The sequence below is a fragment of the Amblyomma mixtum genome, chromosome 5 (genome assembly GCF_055824585.1).
Source record: "Amblyomma mixtum isolate Tamu chromosome 5, ASM5582458v1, whole genome shotgun sequence".
In the NCBI taxonomy this organism is placed as follows: domain Eukaryota; kingdom Metazoa; phylum Arthropoda; class Arachnida; order Ixodida; family Ixodidae; genus Amblyomma; species Amblyomma mixtum.
The window spans coordinates 200,696-218,972 of NC_143016.1; the positions used below are offsets into that span (position 1 = coordinate 200,696).

General features: G+C 44.7%; 1 protein-coding gene across 3 annotated transcripts in view; it reads left to right on the forward strand.

Annotated features, from left to right (window-relative positions):
- Positions 1-15,803, forward strand: part of LOC149341054 (uncharacterized) — a 28,008-nt gene extending 12,205 nt beyond the window's left edge. The window contains exons 10-23 of one of the 3 annotated variants that reach the window (XM_089542879.1): positions 717-857; positions 1,234-1,308; positions 1,668-1,772; positions 3,709-7,575; positions 7,935-8,033; positions 8,145-8,225; positions 8,650-8,710; positions 10,022-10,107; positions 11,694-11,767; positions 12,485-12,593; positions 12,672-12,719; positions 12,934-13,023; positions 14,584-14,632; positions 15,379-15,803. In XM_089542879.1, coding sequence (XP_089399005.1) covers positions 717-857; positions 1,234-1,308; positions 1,668-1,772; positions 3,709-7,575; positions 7,935-8,033; positions 8,145-8,225; positions 8,650-8,710; positions 10,022-10,107; positions 11,694-11,767; positions 12,485-12,593; positions 12,672-12,719; positions 12,934-13,023; positions 14,584-14,601 — 4,854 coding nt within the window. In that variant the 3' untranslated portion in view covers positions 14,602-14,632; positions 15,379-15,803. The remainder of the gene's footprint in view (positions 1-716; positions 858-1,233; positions 1,309-1,667; positions 1,773-3,708; positions 7,576-7,934; positions 8,034-8,144; positions 8,226-8,649; positions 8,711-10,021; positions 10,108-11,693; positions 11,768-12,484; positions 12,594-12,671; positions 12,720-12,933; positions 13,024-14,583; positions 14,633-15,378) is intronic. The other 2 variants (XM_089542880.1, XM_089542881.1) reach the window with 2 other exon arrangements.
- Positions 15,804-18,277: the final 2,474 nt, after the last annotated feature.

An 18,277-nucleotide genomic window follows, 5' to 3' on the forward strand; every position in this document is an offset into this window, starting at 1 on the left:
TTTAGCATAGTGTGATCCGCTTCTGCGCGCTGCCAGTGTGCATGCGCTGATTGGTCCCATCTTCGAAAACCCGGTTAACTCGAATAGTAACGTGGTAGCGTTAAGGAGTCTTTGTCGCAGGAAAGCCAGTGTCATTGACCGTGAGTGAAAAATCTACGAAAAATCTCCATAGAAGCAACCTAGGTGGTACCACCTAGGTCACGTGACCGGCCTTGTGGCGTCACCACATACTGCCTTCTGGATTGGTGAGCAAACTGCCCACCATGGCAGGTGACAATTAAATTAATGATTGGTCACGAGAGGTTTCTCAGGAAAAGCAGTCTGGGTTGCACAAGCCTCACCTGTGGCAGCACCTTCCATCGCAGGGCAGTGGTGCATCGCTTAACCGCTCCACCTCTGCGCCAGGAGTGGTGGACATTACATGGGCATATACGGGCATTAACCCATTAACGCTTTCGCATCAAATCCTTACCCTTAAGGTGGAGTATAAGTGGCCCCTCCCATTTTTTTTTCTCATGGTCCTTGTTACTTTGAACTAACGAGGTTTTACTGTATTTCTTCATTATATATGAAGGACTAATAAATAGAAGCATTGGACAACTACAAAATGAAAACTCCTCATTTGTCTGCAAACATAAGCCACTTGTCTGTTGCAAAACTCATAGGTGTTTTCTGCGGCTTTGGTTTGTTCATGCATTGTGGATATGCACATGCAGGAAAATGAGCTGCGTCGTGTGGCCAAGAAGCTATCGGAGCTGAAGTCCATTACAGAGGAATCGGAAGAACAGGAGGACACAGAGGACACTGCCATGAGCCAGGGTGATGGTCTCCTGAGGGATATTGAATCCTATCAGCTGGTAAGCAGAGGCCAAGCTGAATGCTTTCCTAGTTGAACATGCCGAAATATGGACCATTCGGAACCAGCTAGCTCAACTAATTTTACACTTTCTTAACACCTGCTAGTCCTGCTCACGTGTAGGGCAAAGATTCCGTTGTTAGGAGTTCTTTGAGAGTGCAGTACCTGTTTACCCTCCTTGTTGCCTGGATGTAATTTAGAAAGTAAACTTGTCCGGTCAGCATCAACCATTGAGCTGGGCAACAGTGGCTGCATCACCTCATCCTATAGCATTGGTGAGATGGGGCCTCAGTGTGCACTTCCCCTCGCTTCTGTACCCCTCATTTAGCTCATTATGCTGTGCTATAACTGTGCATCTCTCATGCATTCCTCCTTAGGTCAAAAACAACCTGGAGCAGAGTGTACAGCAGCTGAAGGCTGAGCTTGCCGCAGAGCAAGGACGGGCAGCGCAGGTGAGAAGCACTCTGTGCTCAACGGTTGACTTTGTCTTTTTCATATACATGCATGTCTAGAACAGTGCTGTAAACTGCACGTTGTTCAGCTGCTGGAGACAACATTTGCTGTTGATTCCACGGAGTGCTTGCTGCTCAGTCCACGGAGATATTAATTTTGAGAAGTTAGCAATCATTTGAAAGTTGGTCACAGGATGTGCATAATGTCTGCTCTTTGTTGAACTTCTGTGTTCCTATTGAATGTGCAACATAAGCTGCTTTGACAGGACATCCTGTGCCCCACGGTTATCTACAGATATGGTGGTGGAATGCAGACATCATGTATGGTGTTATGAAGGAACTGGTTTTGATGACTGCAGGTCCAGTTGAAGCTGACCGAGGAGGCAGACCGGCTGCGAGCAGAACTGCAGCAGCACACGAATACATTCTGTGACCTGCAGGCACAGCTCGACCAGGCACTGCAGGTAAGGGTATGGGTAGTTACACATAGGAAGAGTGTTAGTGTACCAAGTGTATTAGCCTGAGGATGTGTTTACGTCCCGCGGCGCTGTATAACCAATTTATATTCCTGGGATGGCTTTTGTATGATGACATTTGTAAGCAAGGCTGCAAATGGGCCTAGTTGGTTCATATTTAACTTCATTAGTCCGCTACTCATGGGAACAAACATAACTAGGGTGCAAAAACCACACACACACACACACACACACACACACACACACACACACACACACACACACACACACACACACACACACACACACACACACACACACACACACACACACACACACACACACACACACACACACACACACACACACACACACACACACACACACACACACACACACACACACACACACACACACACACACACACACACACACACACACACACACACACACACACACACACACACACACACACACACACACACACACACACACACACACACACACACACACACACACACACACACACACACACACACACACACACACACACACACACACACACACACACACACACACACACACACACACACACACACACACACACACACACACACACACACACACACACACACACACACACACACACACACACACACACACACACACACACACACACACACACACACACACACACACACACACACACACACAGGATACCCTGTCTGTGTGTGTGATTTTTGTGTCCAGTAATGTTCGTTCCCACGATTAGCACACTAATGAAGTTAAAAGATGACATTTGTGTTTACAGGTGTAGAAATATTGGCAGTAATGATATCAAATTGAAGAAGCCAGAGTTGCAAAGTGCTCTCATTGTGTTTCAATACTGGCACCACAATTTTCTTGGGAGCCTAAACTTGGTGCCTACGGCTCTGTAAATGGATTGTATTGAAACCACCCTTGGCTCGAGCTTTCAGGAAGGCAACCTATTGTGCATGAAGTTCTGGACAGCATGGGCTAAGTTACCATGAGAAGCCGTCAAAGCGGAATGGAGTTTTGTTACCAGCTGCTGCTTGCACTGCTAAATTTTATGTAAAAAAAAAAGGCTTACAGTGAATAGGAGCTCTGGGGACAAACTGACACCATGGCACTCATAGTCAACTTGTGCTTATGTCTTTCATATTTCACATTCTGTAGGCATAATGACGTCTCATCCATGTTGTTTTATGAAGGAAGCTAACAGTGACCGAAACCAAGAAGCATGGGAGAATGTTGCAATCTTTTTTAAAAAGTTTGTGGTGTTGATCAGTGGGAAATTAATGGTTTAATTATTTTATCACTGAAAGATATTTGCTTAGAAAGCAGAAGAAAAAACTATCGCACACCGCAGGTGGGATCCGAACCCATAACCTACGAATTTTTCATTTGGTGCTCTTGCAACTGAGCTACGGTGGCAACTTTGCAATCTTATACTTTCGTGGGTATTTATGTTGCATGTAACCTAACCTTACAATGTTCATGAGCGCCACCATCGTCCACAGTGGCGGTCATGGTACATCTTGCAATACCATCAGTGTCACATGGAATGTGATGGAACGGTGAGGGCAGGAGCTCTGCAAGAATCCTCTTATGCTCCCTATGGCATCAAGACTGCCAGCCATCTGTTATTATGCAAGTTCCTTTGGCTAGGACATTGTCACATCCAGCGTTGCCATTAGAAGTATCTTTGCCGCATGTCAGATGTTTAGACCTTTCCCATTGCATTGCACCTATCATAACTTCGTGCTTTTTAAAGTTGAACTTTGTTACACCACCTCCCCATTAAGCTTGCATGTATTCAGTAGGGAAAGTTGTGTATTATGATTCAGTCTATTTGTCGTAGGCTTTTGCGCGAAAGGTGATGAAAAAAGAAGCTTCCAGGCAAATCGTGCTTCTTTCGTTTCAGGAAAAAATGGCTTTCAGTGAAGAACTGAAGGGAGTCGAAGACAGGCATGCTGAGTATGAGAGGAGTCATGTAGCCATTCTTGAAGAAAGTCGACAAAGAGAAAGTCAGCTGGTGCAGGAAATGCAGTTGTTGAAATCGCAAGCGGAGCAGGACCAAAGTGCACTGCAAAAGCGATGTGAGGCTCTCGAAAGAGACATTGAAGAAATCAGGCGGTTAGCAGAAGAAAAACAGGCTGAGGTAATCAGACTGACCTCCGAGGCTGAAGCCGTTCGCCGAGAACAGCAGTTGAGTTTATCGCAGCTGGAGGAGAGCAGACAAAGGGAAACAGAGCTGATGAAACAACTTGACTTGCTCAAGTCACAGACAGAACAAGAATTGAGTGCACAACTGGAAAAATATACAATTCTGGAGAAAAACGCTGGCGAAAGCAGATTGCTTGCAGAAGAGAAACAGGCAGAAGTTTCCAGGTTGAACTGCGAGGTTGAAGAACTTCGAAAGGAGCTGCAGATAAGTAAATCATATCTGGAAGAAAGCAGACAAAGAGAATCGCAGCTGGAGCAGGACCTAACATTGTTGAAATCGCAAACAGAGCAAGGCCAGGTTCAACTTCTTGAAAAATGCAGGGCCCTGGAGAGCAGCCTTCAGGAATTCAAGAGATCAGATCAAGAGAGGCAGTCTGTGGTTGCTAAGCTAACCTCAGAAGCAGAAGACCTCCGCAGAGAGCTTCAAGTGAAATCATCTCAACTTGAGGAAAGCAGACAAAATGAACTCCAGCTGACACAAGAGGTGCAGCTCTTGAAGTCGCAATTAGGAGACCAAAGTGCACTTCTGGAGCGGTGCGAGTGCTTGGAGAGAAGCATTGAGGATCAGAGGGTGGTTGCGGAGGAACGACAAACTGAAGTGCTGAGGCTAACTTCCGAAGTTGAGGACCTCCGGAAGGACCTGGAGACAAACATATCAGAGCTGAGAGAGTCTAAGCAAAGGGAATCCCACCTGATTCAAGATGTGGAACACTTGAAATCACAGTTGGAACAAGAGCAGAGCACACATCAACAGCAGTGCGACCGCCTTGAAAAAAGCACTGAAGATATCAAGAAGCTGGCGGAGGAAAGGCTATCCGAGGTGGTCAGACTGACTTCCGAAGCTGAGAACATCCAGAAGGAATTGCAAACAAACCTGGCCCAGTTAGAAGAAAGCAGACAGAGAGAATCGCAGCTGCTGCAAGAGGTGCAGTTGTTAAAATCCCAGAGAGCGCAAGACGAAAATGAGCTTCTTCAGCGATGCGCAGCTCTAGAGAATGAGGCTGACAAAGCTAAGCAGTTGGCAGAAGAGAGACAGTCCGAAGTAATTAGATTGGCTTCTGTGGTTGAGCGCCTTCAAAAGGAAATGGAGACAAACTTGGCCAGTCTTGGAGAAAGCGTACAGAGAGAATCGCAGCTGACAGAAGAAATGCAGTTGTTAAAATCCCAGACAGCACAAGATAGCAGTGCACTTCTGGATCGATGCAGGGCTTTAGAGGAGGAGGTAGGTGAGGCCAGGCGACTGGCAGAAGAAAGGCAGTTGGAAATGGCCGAAGTGACCTCCGAGGCTGAGAGCCTTCGGAAGGAATTGCTGATGAATGCAGCTGAGCTTGAAGAGAGCAGAAAAAGGGAATCGCAGTTGGCGCATGAGATGCAGTTGTCTAAATCACAGACAGAACAAGACCAAAGTACACTCCTTGAACGATGCAGTTCTCTAGAGAAGGAGGTCAACGAAGCCAAGCAGCTGGTAGCGAAAAGGCAGTCTGAGGTGGCCAAACTAACTGGTGAGCTTGGCGACCTCCGCAAGGAACTGCAGACAAACTTGTTCCAGCTTGAAGAGAGTAGGCAAACAGAATCTCAGTTGATGCATGAGGTGAATTTGTTGAAATCACAAAAGGAACAAGACCAAAGCGCACTTCTTGAACGCTGCAAGGCCCTGGAAAGGCAGGTTGACGAAATAGGCCAGCTTTCCGAAGAGAAGAAGTCTGAGGTGGCCTCTCTGACTTGTGAGGCCAGCGGCCTTCATAATCAGCTGGAGTCTGCCTTGTCAGAGCTCAGGGAGTCCAAACAAAGGGAGTCCCAGCTTATGGAAGAGATGAATTCCCTAAAGTTGCAAGCAGAGCAAGCCCAAAGTGCACTTCTGGAGGAGTGCAAGGCCCTTAAAGATAATGTTGAGGTGCTGTCAGTACAGAAGCAGTCTGAAGTTGCGGAGCTGCAATCTGAAGTTGAGGTTCTTCAGAGAGAACTACAAACTAACTCAACTAAGATTGAAGAAAGCAGGCAGAGGGAATCTGCGTTGATGCAGGAGGTGGAGTGCTTGAAAGCACGAATGGAAGAAGACAAGAATATGCTTCGAGATCAGTGCAAAGCTTTTGAACATGATGTTGAAGAAGCCAAGCTGCTGTCAGAAGAGAGGCGTTGTGAAATTTCCAGACTAAACTCTGAAATTGGGGACCTACGCTCTCAGCTGCAAGACAGCTTGTCACAGCTGGAGGAAAGCAAGCAAAGAGAATCCCAATTTATGCAGGAACTGAACTCCCTAAAATCGCAAAAGGAACAAGACCAGTGCATGCTTGTTAATATGCAGGAAAATTTGGAAAAGGAGGTAAAAGAAACCAGGCTTCTTTTGGAAGAGAAGGAGGCAGAGATCACCAGAATCACCTCTGAGGCTGAGAAGCTTCGCAGAAAACTGGAGAAGAGTTCATCTAGCATTGATCAAAGCAGGCAGAGGGAAACAGAGTTGACAAATGAGGTGCAAGCACTGAAACTTCATGCACAAGAGGAGCTAAGTGCTCTTTCTCAGAAGTGCAGTGTTCTTCAGAAGAATGGCGAAGAGTTCAGGATCCTGGCAGAAGAGAGGCATTCAGAGATTGCTAGGCTGAGTACAGAGTGCAAGAACCTCCGCAGCGAACTGCAGGCCGTCCTATTGCAGCTGGAGGAAAACCGGCAGAGAGAGTCTCAGTTGATGCAAGAGATCCGAGGGTTGAAGTCTGAAATGGAACAAGAGCAGAGTGCTCTCCTGAATCACTTCAGGGGCCTTGAAAAAGAGCCTGAGGAAGCGAGGCTGGTACTAAAAGAAGAGGAGCCTGAGCTTTACATGTCAAGCAGTGGCAGCAAGGATGAGGAAAGCAAGCAGAATGCAGAAGTCAGCCAGCCTTCTGAAGAGAGAAACCCTGAGATGGGCTCTGTGGTTTCTGAGGCCAGTGGCCTTCGTAAAATACTACAGACAATGTTGTCAGATCTCAAGAAAGCCAAACAAAGGGAATCCCAGCTTGTAGACAAGGTTAAGGTGCTCAGACAGGGAGAAGAGCAAACCCAGACTGCACTTCAGCGGGAATGTGAAAACCTGAAAGAGCAGGTCAACATGTACATGCAGTCCTCGGAAGAAAGGGATTCTGAAGTTTGCAAGCTGCGCCTTGAGGCTCAGGTCCTTGAGGAAGAACTGCAAGCTAAATTTATGGAGCTCCAGGAAAGCAGGCAAAAAGAGCTTGTTTTGACTCAAGAGAATCAGGCGCTGAAGTCTGAAATACAACAAGAACGCACTGCTCTTCTAGATTGCTTCAAGGGTCTTGAAAATGGGACTGAAGAAGTGAGACTGTTGTCAGAAGAAGACCAGTCTCGGGTGTCCACGTCAGGAGGCAACCATGAGGGCTTCCAGAAAAGAGTACCGGTTGCTTGTGAAGAAAGACAGATGCAGGAAAGCAGGCAGGCTGATGTAGAGCCAGAGGTTACCTGCACAGGACAGGAATTGTTGCAGGCAGAGACATTCCACAAGACCGGCAATGAGGAGCAGCATACAGCTGTTGTGGCACAACTAAAAGCGAAACTCACTGCCCTTCTGCATGAGGTAATGTTCTTGATTATTTTTCATTATTTCATTATTATACCAAGCAGTGAGCTTTCCAGAACAGTTTAATGTATGTTTTTTTTTTTGCCAACCTTTGTTACAAGCTAGTATTTTAGGATATTGCTTCCTCTTTTTTGTTTTCTTTCTTTTTTAATATGTTAGCATTACTACTGCCATCTGCGCAAAATCTGTTGGTAGTGTCAGGTTGAGGCTGCAAAATGGAATGTGGAAAGGAGGATGGGAAGAATGGAGAGTGGCCAATCAGAATTGGTGGCACCTACAGTCTTAACAGAAAGTAGGCACTCACAGACTGACCTGGTGGTTACCCATTGCCCTCTTCTTCACACTTGTTTTTTCAGAAGCAGCTCCTATCGGGGGCTGAGCAGAGACAACAGTGTCGTATCAGGGAACTGGAAGAGTCTCTCCAGCAAGTCGAAAGTGACCTTCGAAAGCAGCTGGTGGGTGCAGTGCAAGCTTACTGCTGTTGCAGCTGTACTTGGTAATGTTGGATAGCGTGCAAGCTGCTTTCTGACATTAAATCAAGTGAGACACATACCCTTTTGTTTCAGTCCGAAGCTGAGGCGCGTGCCAAGCATTATGAACAGCAGCTGCAGACTCTTCAAGAGCAGCTTACGAGCAGCACGAAAACAGTTAAGTTTCTTTGCATTTTGTCAGCGAACTGCTGAACTGGTACTGGACATTGGAAATTCTTATACAGCTGTTTGGCGTGAGGAAATGGGGAGCCCATAAAGCTGACAGGTTGTTGTAACAAAACGCAGAGCTTTGTAAGTGGGGGCTGCAGCGACAAAGGAATAGTAACTACAGTCGATATCCACTGTAGCAGTGCAGCTAGAAAGAGCTTTCTCTTTTATGCAAATGACAATAGCTGGAAACATGCACCCCTATGGAAGCTTCCCCTAAACACACTGGACCAGCACCAGTGATCTTTGGCTGCGTGTATTGATGCTGATGTACAGGGCTGTAGGAACGCTTGATTGAGGATTGGTCTGGCAGGATTGGTGTTTTGTACGCTGGACATGGCACTACAATTTTGCTGTTTATTATTTGTGACAGGAGGCTGCTCATCCGCATAATGACAGGCGGCAGCGCCAGGCATCTGACTGCGAAACATCAGGTTAGCTTTCTTTGCACAAATGCCACCCATTTTTGTTTCTATTTAGAAAAGTTGCATTGTTGTGCAGCAAAAGTGACCCACATCGCAACTACAGCGTCTGTGACAACTTCAGGTGGTTTACATCAATGCAAGGTGTCTTACTGCTTTTACTGGTCTTGTCACTTAATATGTGTTATTTAATTTTGCAAGTGTAGCTGTGCTTCTGGAGGCTGAAACGTTTCTAAGTATCGCTCATAAGAGTTATACTACCTGGCTTTTGTAGAGAATCACAAAAAAAGGCTGAGAAACAGCGTTAGCAGTGACATTGTAACTAGTGTGTGAAAGGCATAAAAGACGTCAAAAGTAAGAAAACTTCACGAGATTTTTTTTCTTGCTCTGTTTACAATGTCTGAGCCACCAGTGGGCATGAAACTGTCTCATCCCTGTTCTTAAAGAATGACAACAAGCTACGATAACACTCTGCCAGCTTATGACAGGCAAAGCCCATCATAATGTCTCCCTAGTACTGGCTTAGAACATGTCTTGGCAAGTGCTTTTTTCTGTTGTTTTGCTCGTTTACTTCACAGTTCATTTTCAGGCTTTGTTTTTTTTTTTTGCTTACAATGACAAGTAGTCCCAGGTTACATATGCAGTCATTGTTTATCCTTTTTCATAGTTCGCACCAGATTCCTATTTGGGTTGATGTTCATGGATGTGATAACACTGGTCGAAAGTTGAGTTGCAGAATAGACATTTGTGAACTACTTGGTGATAAATATGTTCGGGAGCAGTGAATTGTTTTGATCCCTGAGCTAGGTAATACCAAAGCTAGCTGGCAAAGATATCTTTGCCAGTTAGCTAATCTTGTTATTTGAGCATTAAGCTTTTTCTGCAAGCTCTTTTTGTTTGTGTCTGCATTGCAATTCTCTTGAAGATAGTGAGGCGGTTAAACAGTGACAGGCCTGGTGAAAGGTATGTCGAATATGTATATACTTGGGCTCTCTTAGATGCAATGCAGTACTCCAAGTTATGCAAGCACTGATGGTAACCTCAAAAAGCCGCACTTAAATCCTTCCACAGCTTTACAGCAAGAAATGAAGTCATTACTTTGCATACTGTTGAGCCCAGTTCCCCCGTCAGTCATGAAGGAAAGCATTTCTTACTGCTGCCCATAGAGTTAGCAGTCATGAAGGAAAAAATTTTTCTGCTGCACATAGAGTTAGCTTCTTGCCGTTTAGTCCTTGCATGCATGATGGCTATTCAGAGAAACACTCGACTTGTAGTATGCGCACAACATTTAAAAGCGAACTGACCATGCCTGTATTTTCTAAGCAGGTCAGGTGGACAGGAGTGATGAGGAGGCAGGACCACCTGCAGGTGCGCAGAACAGTGGGTGGGACGATGCATGGCCAGATGAGGTGAGTGGACAGCACACTTGTAGTGGACCCAATATGCACTGCCCGTTTTCTTCTCTTAAGTGGAGGCAAAAGTTGAGTTCAGTTTAAGACAGCTGGCTGAGGATGTATATGGGCATCATGGTGTGAAGGATAATAATCTTTGAATCATGGGTGCAAAAGGTAGCAGTATGTTGTATAGGAACAGATGTGGCACTGACTCTGTGCTGTACAAACTGGTACACTCAGAGCCATCATTCAGCCCATCTATGTAGTAATACCGTAATGTCGCTACAAAGGTGCTTGTTCGGTAATGTCAACTGCAAATGTCAACTGCAAATTAAGGGCCTCTAGAGCCATGTCACGGTATGTGCAGGCTCAGATAGCCACTTCTCAATCACAACAACCCTGATTTGCATCACACAGAGATGCTTTCAGCAAAGAAGCATTGAAGGACTCTGCTTTTAGTGTGTCTAGCGTTGTGTTTTATAGTAACTGCATACTGTTACACTGCTGGAGGGAAAAGAACAAATGCGGAAAAAGATCTTTGACTGTAAGGTTTAATGGAGTGAAAATGGTGGGGTGCAGGGTTCCACTTGTGTTAAGAAGAAACAGAAGTAGGTAGCGTTATGAACGCACATGCACACACGCGAAGAGAGGAAGAAATGTGGAACACCTTGTTTGATGGACGCTATGTGTTCTGCGTTCTTAGGACAATACAACATATTTTGCCTATGGGTGTGGGACTCAAACCCTTGCGGGCTAAACCTGTCTGTCGTGTTACGACTATATTACTATTGATATGAAGGAAGCCAGTAGTCACCAAAACCAAGGAGATAGGGGAATGTTTCTATTCTTTTTTACTTGTGGTTTTTTATTATAGCAAGACCGAGCCCCTATTTACTGCCGCTTCGCAATCATATTTGTGGACTACACAGCAAGTGGCCAGAGGTGTCCTTCGCGAGCAGCATTACAACTGCAGCTGTCAAGGAATTCCTCCTTGAGCTGGTTTTTCGTGAGGCGTGACCTGCGGATTGCTATTGTGGACCTGGGAGTCTGCTGCGGCACACCATACGCAATGACAGGAGTTGCCCCAGCGATCTTGCTTCACGGCCGTTTACCTCATACAAGACTTAAAATGCCGTTGGGCTTGAGGAAGGAAGTGTATTAGTGGCACTACATGTGGCCCTGGAGGCCTACCTCCGGCATGCTCCTAAATGCACAGTCATTGCACACTCGCACTGGTCTAGTAGCCCTGCTGGACAAGCCCCTTGTTCCAGGGATGTGGGGGTGGATAAGGAAGTGTCAGAGTTGTGCAGTGTACAGTTCTTCACGCAGTGTACTGCGAGGTCACAAATTTGTATAAAAGCTGGAGGACCTCAGTAGGCCTTAGGCAGGACTGGTCACTTACTGGAACCCTTTACTTATTCACTGTGCTTACCAGCATCAACTTGCTTGCTGCGTGTTGTACTGGGCATGGTGAAGCTCATTTTTTTCTAGTCTGGAACTTCTCACATTCCACAAACTATAATGACATCAGGGGATGCCAGAGGACTAGGGTTAGTGTGGGGAACTGTCTCTGGACTCAGTTTTCTTCTCTGTGGCGGCAGGAAGAGTGGGGTCCTCGTGAGTGCCCGGCTGACGAGCGAATAGAGGCCCTCCAGCTGACCCTTGGCCGGTACAGGTAAGCAATGTGCTCTTTGTAGGACACACACACTGAGAACATAAAATGTGCTTTCTGGATGTTTTTCTTGCTGATTGCATTGCATTATGCTGCAAAATGAGCCAACTGGCTCGCATATTCACATACATTGCTAGCGCGGATGACTAGTTCGTTTTTCTCTAGGCCACTGCTACTGGTATTCTCCCCTAATGTACATAGTTTGGTGTATGCAGCAAGTGTGGTCTTGCTAGATTAAGTTCTGTACCATACATATAAAAAATTTGGTGCAACTCCTCTTTTACATTATCAGATTGCACCATTAGTAAAGAAACTGTTAGTAACTTTGAGGCTAAGAAGCCTGGTAAGGAAATTATCTTTTCCATTATTGTACATTTTCATTCATTTGTTCAAATACCTCACAGGTATTATCTGAAGGGGGTCTACGTTAAAAACTGAGGTTACAAAAGAAGCAAATTGGAAGATGGAGCAAAGAGAAAACACTTCAGAACAAAATGCTGCAGATTTTTTCTTTGAAGATAATGGGGTCAAATATGAAAACAATGTTGTCTGGAAGACCATTCCAGGAAATGAGTACATTCAGGATTACTCTGCACACCTGCAGGAGTACAGTGTACATTTCTAGGGGACATACAGCGGTGGTCAGAGGAAGCAAGAAAAAAAAAAAAAAGAAAGAGTGCAGTACTTAAATCGCACCATTGTGTGGAACTTTGTGTGCAGGGACGAAATCAACGACCTCCGCAGCATCTTGCGTGCCCAGCAAAACAACAATGCCGCCAACCATACTGGCAAGAACCCTGTGCAGCTCCCAGAGCCCACAGAGTACGAGGTATGTCCCAGCATCGACGACCAACGGCAGGCCTTAGGGGAGGAAGGCTTCACTTGACTGGAACATTTTGCCTTTCAGTACTTGCGGAATATCCTCTTTGAGTACATGATGGGGAAAGAGACAGTGGTGAGTCTGCGGTTTACACTCCTCTGCTTGTCACATTGCCAGTACTGCGCAGCTAGAATTTCCTGTTTGCAGGACAGTTCTCACTGCATGGAAGGGTAGATTTTATTTTATTTTTTTTGTCCTTGCTAAGCAAAAGTTATCCCAGCCTTACACAAACGTACACGCTTGTGCATTTCTTAACGTCTTGCCTGTGTGTGGTATTTGTGTCTTGCAGACACTGTCCAAAGTCATTGCGGCTGTGCTCAAGTTTAGCGACGAGCAAAAGAACCAAATATTGCAGAGAGAAGAGGCCAGACAGCCACAGGTGAGGGCACATTTCTATGGTATGCAATGGATTAGCAGAAACTTGATTTTTATGCTCTGCAAAGCACTGCTGCATGCAAATAAAAAAAAAAAGTAAAGAATAGATGAAGGCTAGTAAAGCACACAAGCAAGAAAGTTAAGTGCTGTGCTCTTATGTGTCCTTTACTTGTCATCTTTTGCACCTTTGTAGTTCTCCGATCAGAATAGACCAACACGCCTGAAATCAATTTGAAATTTCTAATCTGATTTATGCTATTTACGAAAAAGTAAAAAAAAAATTCAGATTGAAATGCTAGTGAAAATGGCATTACCTGGCACGAACGTTCAGTAGATATCTTTTTCTTTGAGGTTTTGGAGTGAGCCATGTGTTTTCCTTTTGTGCTTTAGCTGTGGGGTAGTAAAAGTAATAATAGTAATTCAAGGTGCACTTTTTGTTTTAGAGAACTCTAAGTCGTTCCTCACAAACTTTATAAGAAATGCATGAGAAAACCCATGTATGAATTGCTCCTCAAGCAACTTGCAGCGATAAATTGCAACACCTGTGTTTATGACCGACGAAACCATTGTTCTGCTATGGTTAAATGCAGGCTCCGTAAAAGCAGAAGCTGCGTATTTGGTTTTGTGTGGACTGCTGGCACCCATTGGATACGAGAGAGAGAAAGCTGTCAGTACTGTAGAAAATAAATGTAATCTCTCTCATGGTCGAGAGTAGACGTAAGCATGAAATGCTTTGCTGTACCAGTGCAGCACATTCTAGAGACTGAGCCTAGCAAGCTCTCGTCTCGGCCAAACACAACCATCTAACGCAGCGTCGTTTGGGCGGCAGAGTGCAACGTCCAGCACCACTACCTTCTGCCGCCCTCTCTGTTTGCAATGGGTTCCACACCTCACCGAAGGATGGTGCCATGGCTCTGTCTGCACGAGACCACTTGCCAGCAGGCCCACAGATTACGCAATACGTGTGGCGCTCTCACTTTTCTCACACATCATGAAAACTGCACGTGTTCCGATGGGCTGGAGGACAGAGGCTCCATGCTGCATGCAGACTTTGCCCACCATGGGACTAAGAAGACGCTGTTGTTGACGCATGTGTTGCTCCAGTCGTTGAGTAGCGCTAGGCACCAGGGGGCAAACTGAAAGTGTCGCCAAAGTTTGTTTAGGTTCAGCACTGTGTTCTCCCTCCATTCTGGCGCCAAAGTTAGCCACGGCTTGCCGATAAGTGTAGCAGGGGGCAGCAAAAAGTTGGGTAGAGGTTAAGAAGTTTGCAGGGATAAGGCGGCCACGGCTGGCATAGGACAGGGTTAATAGGAGAGATATGGGAGAGGCCTTTGTCCTGCTGAGGGTGTAGTCAGGCTGATGATGATGATGAAAGCTGAGGCTCGGATAGACTTTTTAGCCAGACGCTTTGAACCACTACCGCAATGTGCAGAATCGTATGGTCCAGTACTCATTACATCAATGGTACTATACTGCGAAACCGTAAATATAGAGGCAGTCACTTATCTGCATACATTAGAAAATAAGTTTTCCTCACTAGTTACCAGAACATGTATATTTACAGGCAGAACACTCATCATAACTTCATGGCATTGGCTTCCACTGACATAATGGTAAGGGCATATGCAAAATCGGCAACAAGTGACGACTACCATGGTACCTTTGCCCACTTTGGAAGTCTGTCCATGCGGATGTAATGCATAGCATACCAATATACTAACTAGCAGTGAACTGCCAGCTGGCATGCTGTTATTTTCCTGATCTACGTAGTGATTTGTATCATGCCAACAGCTAATGCTGTGAATTATACCCCATAATGTCCTTCATTTGGCAACTGCTGTACAGCGAAAAATCTTATTCCAGGCTGCACTTTTTACTTGTTTTGTTAATCATGCAAAAAAAAAAATACAACAGATAAACTTTTGAATGAAATGACTTGCATCTGAATGCAATTTTTTTTAATCATTAGACCAGCCTATAGTCCAGTTAGCAGGATCAATCATAACATAACGAGCCTTTCTTTCTATTTCAAATGTTTTCTCATAAGCATTTGCATATAGCACTAGAAACGGTAAGCTGCTGCCTTTTGTCAGAATAAATATATTAAGAACTTTTTTTGCCCACTGGCAGTGTTCTCTTACTTACTAAAAAAAAAAAAAAAGCCTGTCCAATTTTTACTGCAGAAAGAATCAAGACACTAGACCAGTATTGGAAAAAGTGTGGTGTGGTTGGTCATTTGTCCCCCCCCCCCCCCCTTTTGAATGGCAAAGAATTACGGTGTTAATAAATCCTGCAAGTAAAGAAAGTTAGCACGTTATATGCTTCCACTGAACTAAGCCTAAACACTTCTCCTTTGCAGGTCAGGTCATGAGAAAGAGCAGTACACACCGCTGATTGCGGCGCAACCAAGACAACTGGCACAGGCTGTAATATATAGACAGAACCTTCAGTTTTCCAAAAGCACTCGCAGCGGAACTGGAATTGTGCTTCACAGAGGGCCTGCTGTGAGAAACCTCCAGTGTGTGTGGCATGACAAGCACACACCTCTCCAAGCTCTTCACTGTGTGCTCCCAAGAGCAAAAGGCACGGCACAGCAGCAGTCCAGGTGTAAACAGGCGCCATTTTTGCACGGTCCACTCTTGCCACCGAAACTAGCATTGCGAGACTTCACGTGCATCTGCAGTGTAGTGTAGCATTGCCGTGCAATGCCAGTGTGGTGTAATATATATGAGGAAGAGGTCCAAAGATGGTGATTTTGAATAAAGTTAGAAAGACTATGCACAAGTTTCGGCTGTAGCATGAAATGTGACCGCTCAATGTGCAATCAGCTGACAGTCATAAGTTCATGAATCAGAGTTGTATGCCATCTGTGCATTACTGCTCAAGGCAGATGTCATTTGAAATGTGACGCATACCTTCATCAGTTGCGCTTGTCAAAGTAAAAAACTAAAGCTGTTCTGGACGGTGTGTGGCATTGAGCCAGTGCTGTCCCCAAAGGTCAGTCTGCACGGTAGTCAGTTGATGAAACCCTTATAAGTTCTGTGCTGCCTCTCCTTGCAGTGTTGATCATCAAAAACAAGGCGAGGTGAGCCATTTGGCTCATATTAATATTTTGCAACAGTGAGGTTTGTGTTATGGCCAACAAAGTTGTGGACTATAAATGATTTGTTGGTCTAGCCAGTTTGTCTTAGCATCCAGTACACTTCTTCAAGCGTGAAGTTGAAGCTGCATTGCCAGCAACTTGAAAGATGGGTATAACCATACAGTTGGTAGCATAGCGTGCTCTGGCTCATTTATACTTGGCATGACTGTAGCCAAGCACTGTGTGCCGTCTGATGTTAACATGTTGCTAGTGTGTGGTTTTTGAAAGGAACATTTCCGTGAGGAGGAAGCATGTCCACAGACTACACCAGGGGATTTCTTTAGTTAGGTCATCATGATGGCGATCAAATTTGCTTTTGGTTCCTGTTGGAAATTGCCAGGTGCACAGCTTATTACGACATTCAACTGAAGATCGATGTTTCAGATCAGACTCTAACGAGGTGGATAGTGTCAAGGCACAGTGTGAATAGTAGCGCCACGTGCCTGGGAAGGTACAGCGGCCGATATCAGCAGCTATATCAAACTTCAATGGACATTACACGACAGGGTCTTTTTTGTTGAATTGTGGCCCCAGAGCATTGAATCATATATGCCGAGGTTCAGTTTCTTTACACTGAAGAAAGTGCATAATGCTGTTACACAGCAGACTTATATAATGCTGCACTATGCTGCCTAGGGATCCCATTTCCATGTTCCTTAAAATAAATCATCTACTTTATTACCACTAAGGGACCATGAAATGATATTTACTACACTTAGGTAAAACGCATAAATGATCGCTATTCCATGACTCATCATTGCAACGAAAGTATTTAAGCCAGCTTCATTAACATATCAATGATTAAAATGATGCTCCTCTCCTACCCCCTGAGCTCATGCACACAGTTGGGCCACAAAACATGAAAACAGGTCCAGACTGCCCACACCATGATCAGGGTGCAGGGCATTTAAGGGGGGATGAGGATCTTGAAAACTTTCTTTATTTGTTAACATATCTTTCTGAAGCTTAGCACCTGGGTGTATCATTGATTGCTGATTTCGAATATATATTTAGATTTCAAATATCTCAGCTGGAAGGAAATATATGGCAAAATAAAAAATCCTAATTACGTCATTTCTTACGGGCCTTTTTAGTAATTTATCAGTTAAATAAACATTTTTAAAGAATAAGCAGAAATTTGCAAAGGCCCAAAGCACATCCTAAAGCTAACAGAATGTCTACAAACTAATTTTATTGATCATAAATAAACAACAAAGTGGAAAGAAAAAGTGACGTTGCAGTAATTAGCCCACACTTGGCCTAATTGCTCATTTATCAAGTTTAAAGAAAAACAAAGCTTTAGGATGTGCTTTGGGCCTTTGCAAATGTCTGCTTATTCTTAAAAAATCATTCTTTAACTGATAAATTACTATAAAGGCCCGTAAGAAATTACCCAATTTGAATGTTATTTTGCGATAAATTTTCTTCCAGGTGAGATATTTGAAATCCAAATGCATATTTGAAATCAGCATTCTATGATACACCTGCTTGCTAAGTTTCAACAAGGTATGTTGAAAAATAAAAAACAAGTTTTCAAGACCCTCATCCCCCCTTAAGAACACGCAACAAGATGTTGCCCTAATCGGTTGTGAGCAGCAATTTAAAATTTTTAAATACTAAGGTGCACACAGTTTTTAAATTTGATCTGGATACTCTCAAGGACCACATCTATTGATTAGTTCTTTACTATACGATAAAAATCATTTCATGGTCCCACAAGATAGTGAAAACCCCCAGAAATGCGTCATTTCTTTTGTGTCAAACAGCAGATTTATATTCTACTAGTGAGTGAATTGTGAAACATGTTCCTTGTGTTGAGTAAAGACTTGCACGCATCAGAAGCACAGAAAAAAATTTGTCTGCTTTAAAGGCACCTAACAGACACCTTTAGCACACAATGTCATGGTACTGTAACCAGAGTAATGGGAGCCCATGTGCTGTCAATGCCCATACGCAGACCACCTTGAGGGCGCCAGGTGCCCGCAGAGCTGTATGCGTGCCTGCCGCATCGGGGCCAATCAGTGCGTGCACAATGCCAGTGGGCGGGAACACTGTACACACTGTGCTAAAGGCGCAATGTTGCCACACACACGCACACAAGACAACTAACGCCCAG